We start from the raw sequence: 3776 nt of genomic DNA on the forward strand, positions 1-3776 counted from the left end.
GAGCTAGGTGGGCATGGTTTCGGCAACCAGCTCCCGCCTCTTTGCCCATTTTCGATTATCCGGGAGTGACGCGCTGCCAAGATGGCGACGGCCGGCTCCGCCCACTTTGAGCTTCAAAAACGCTCTTTAGAAACCTACGGGTGACATCACGGACACTACGTCCATGTTTTTTTTAAAGTCTATGTGTGTGACACAGAATTACACACCGCTCATCTGGGTATTTGAGGTCGGCCCTTCTTTCACATCTCTCATATCACACGTTTCATTAGAATGCAACTATCATCTTGTGCCTCAGTTATCGACGGTATTTACTGTAAAATGAAACCGAAGGACTCAATATTGAAATCAATATTTTATGTCCTCATCTTTATTTATGTGGTGAAAAGCTGTGTAATTAGTCTTGTCTTGTTTGTTAGTTTGTTAGGAACTGTTTTTCTTTGCAGAAGCTTTGCATTTAAAGAGCTAATAAAATATTTCAACTCAAATCAATATTTCATGTGTAATTATTTACCTATGTGGCAAGTAGCTGTGTAATAAGCAAGATCATGTACATCCAGCCTTTTGTTATTGAAAAATAAACTTCCTCAGGGTGATATAAGACCTGTCAGGATTTATTCTGCGATAACAACTAACTGGATGTACATTACCGCTTACTTATTATACAGTGTTATACATTTTTGCTGTATTAAAGTATAGTACTATAGTACAATGAATTTGAAAAACATTTCATATTTGAATTGGTGTAAATTAGAAGTAGTACAACAAATACTACCATGATGTATAAATACATAATATTATTATCTTTAAATAAGCTAGATAGATATTAAAATATCTAAAGAGCAACACATAACACATAAAACCTGTAAATGTAATGTAAAAATTAAATGTAAAAACCTGTTACATAGCATTTGGCACCCCATTTGGCATTTTAAACCAAAGCTAAAGTGTATAAATGTAAAATGGAGGTAATTATCTTCTAGAAAAAATCATTCCCTCATGAAGACTTGACACATTGAATCCTTCTTGCTAAAATAAACTTGACAAAACAGGGAATTTATCCTGAAACCTTTCTCTGAGATCAGCATCCAGCCTCGCTTCATTAGATTTCCTCTGGTCTTCATGGCACTTCCAGAATATTTATAGAGCCTTGTGAACTTGGTGTGACTTTTTCCAGACCTAGTTTACTGTAAAACTATTTATATCACCTTCTGGAATAGAGCAATCTAAAAGTTAAAGTTCGTAATTACATCTTTCTTGTTGCACTGTATGTATTGTTCTATACGTAAACAGTTTTGATTTCAAGCTTGGCAGTCATTACTAAGGGCCTTTAAAGAGAAAGCTGCTGTGAGCCCATCTGTTTGCACACTCATGTGAGCTTTACCGTGATGTTGCCAGAGTATGAAAAATAAACTGCTGCACATCTATTGACTGGTATAATAACTCATAAACTGACATTTTCATACCTGGAAATGTGATAAATGACTGTGACACCACTGTCACAGATGGTCTATTAGCAGAGCCGATTTCCTCAGGAAGTTCCAAGTTGTTGTGTTGAACAAAATTATATAATTTCTAGCGTCAGTTAAGGTTTCAGTGATTAAAAATGGAGAAGGAGGTAGTGGAACAGTTATTTATAGTTTAATTGTGTCTCCTATCACATACTGTACTTTTACTAATGAAGTCCAGTTGTAAAACTAAACCCTTTTTTTTTTTTGCTAGTGTAAACCGATTGCGGGCCATGGATTTGTGCTGGACAAGTACAAGTGCCAATGCAAGAGTGGTTTCTACCACCCAAGCCAAGTGGCGCTCAATGGCTTCTCAAGTAAGTACAAATCTGAACTGGCAGGACACTGGATTTATTATGTGAATTGTTTTTGGGGTGAACTGTAGGAACCTCTAAACCATTTATACTTGAAATCTCTTTTGTCATCATAATTGATATTAAAATGATACTTGTGATAAATAGGAGTAGTTAAAACGGGGTCAATTAGATTATTTCACAGTTTCATTGTCTGTGAACAATGAATGTGAATGTAAAATGCACATAAATAAAGTAAAGGGTCTTGTTTGAACAGAACTAGATTGAATCTTTTTGACAGAATCGGATACACAAACATAGAGTTACTTCCTTCCACCAGATAATTTATGATCTCAAACTAGGCACAAATACCCTAAAGACAGAGTTTATATCTATTTAATATGGAGAGTCCTAGTTGTTAAGAACAATATTCCTCTCTCACACGCTCACATGTAAACTGATGTAAAAATAGCTCTATTGAAATGAGTCTCCTCTACTTTTAAAGCAAAATTCTTTAGGCAAAACTCGTGTTTTTCCAGGCTCTGGTCAGTTCTGAGGTCAATTTTCTTGGAGAAAGTGGAAAGGAAACATCCATAATACACATTTAATTGTTCATTATCTGTTTGCATTATCTATTGAGTCAGAAATCTCCTCTTCCAAATTTTCCAGTTTTATTCCTATTTAAATTCTGAAGGTTTTTGCAGAAAACCTTTTGCAGTTTGTTCATATAACGTTCGCCTGATTTGTATGACATTTTATTCCTAAAAAATATAGTGAAAATGTATTATTTTCTGTCTGTTGACAGTATTTTCTGATTTATGGAGTAATAAAAAAAGAGATGCAAAATCCGCTAGGTAATTCGGTTTGAACCTGGTTTTATCCAATGTTCAGATTTATGTTCTGAAAATTATGCAAATTAGTGGCGCTTTAATGAGATATTTATTATATTTACATGTTTAAACATAACATTAAAAAAAAACTGTAATACAGTGTACTGTGATTAATCATCTGGGGAAAGTATGGTGATATCTGTTTGTTTTGGCTGATTCATAAAGTAATGAAGTAAAATAAGCATGAAGACAGTATTGGCTAATTTACATAGAGGCAAATGTGGACTAATTACAAAAAGCTGCAGCTCTGTCCAAACACGTGGCAGATACACGCATTTACCTTATTTCATATTTGATAAACCAGGGCTTCCATGTACATATTTCAGAAGCCCTGGGACTTCATTCAATCTAAGTTTAGTGAATTTTGTTGTGTCGTCTTGCAGGAGCCTCTGCGGTTATAGTCTGTTCTCTGCTCTCTGTCATTGTGTGTGCTCTGCATTATTAGCAGGGGCGGATTTAGTGAATTGGGGGCCCCAGGCAAAATATAGGAATGGGGCCCTATACATTTGCACACATTTTCCTAGATCAACCTTGAGGTTCCATTTTGTTGTTTTCAGCGTAAGCCTGTGTGCTGTCTAATTCTAAACTTTAAAATACATTTATTTTTAGTTGTTTTAGCTACAAATTTAAATAAAACTGAAAAAAAATAATGAAAAGGCCATTTATATTTAAATTAAATTATACATTTACACACCTAAAATACATATATCAAGAACATGCTCACAGATGAGAACAAAACAGCGTTGGATGAAGTGGATTAAAGCCCTGCACGGGTCTCAAATTTAGCCCGTCTTTTTTCCCCTTTTCCCCTTAGTTGTTTTAACTACAAATTTAAATAAAACTGAAAACAAAATAATGAAAAGGCCATTTATATTTAAATTAAATTATACATTTACACACCTAAAATACATATATCAAGAGCATGCTCACAGATGAGAACAAAACAGCGTTGGATGAAGTGGATTAAAGCCCTGCACGGGTCTCAAATATAAGCCCTAGCCCGTCTTTTTTCCCCTTTTCCCAAAAAAAGCTTATACTACTGTTTCAGCTATTAAAATAGTTCAGTTTTGTATGTAATGGAAAAGTGA

At 34.7% G+C, this 3776-nt stretch overlaps 1 protein-coding gene across 1 annotated transcript in view; it reads left to right on the plus strand.

Moving 5' to 3' along the window:
- The window catches only part of LOC107671743 (probable G-protein coupled receptor 158), a 50223-nt gene that overhangs the window by 18061 nt on the left and 28386 nt on the right, over positions 1-3776 (plus strand). The window contains exon 3 of the mRNA XM_016464689.1: positions 1720-1822. Within this exon, the coding sequence (XP_016320175.1) occupies positions 1720-1822 (103 nt within the window). The remainder of the gene's footprint in view (positions 1-1719; positions 1823-3776) is intronic.

This window comes from Sinocyclocheilus anshuiensis, unplaced genomic scaffold (genome assembly GCF_001515605.1).
Source record: "Sinocyclocheilus anshuiensis isolate Anshui unplaced genomic scaffold, SAMN03320099.WGS_v1.1 scaffold524, whole genome shotgun sequence".
NCBI classification, from domain to species: domain Eukaryota; kingdom Metazoa; phylum Chordata; class Actinopteri; order Cypriniformes; family Cyprinidae; genus Sinocyclocheilus; species Sinocyclocheilus anshuiensis.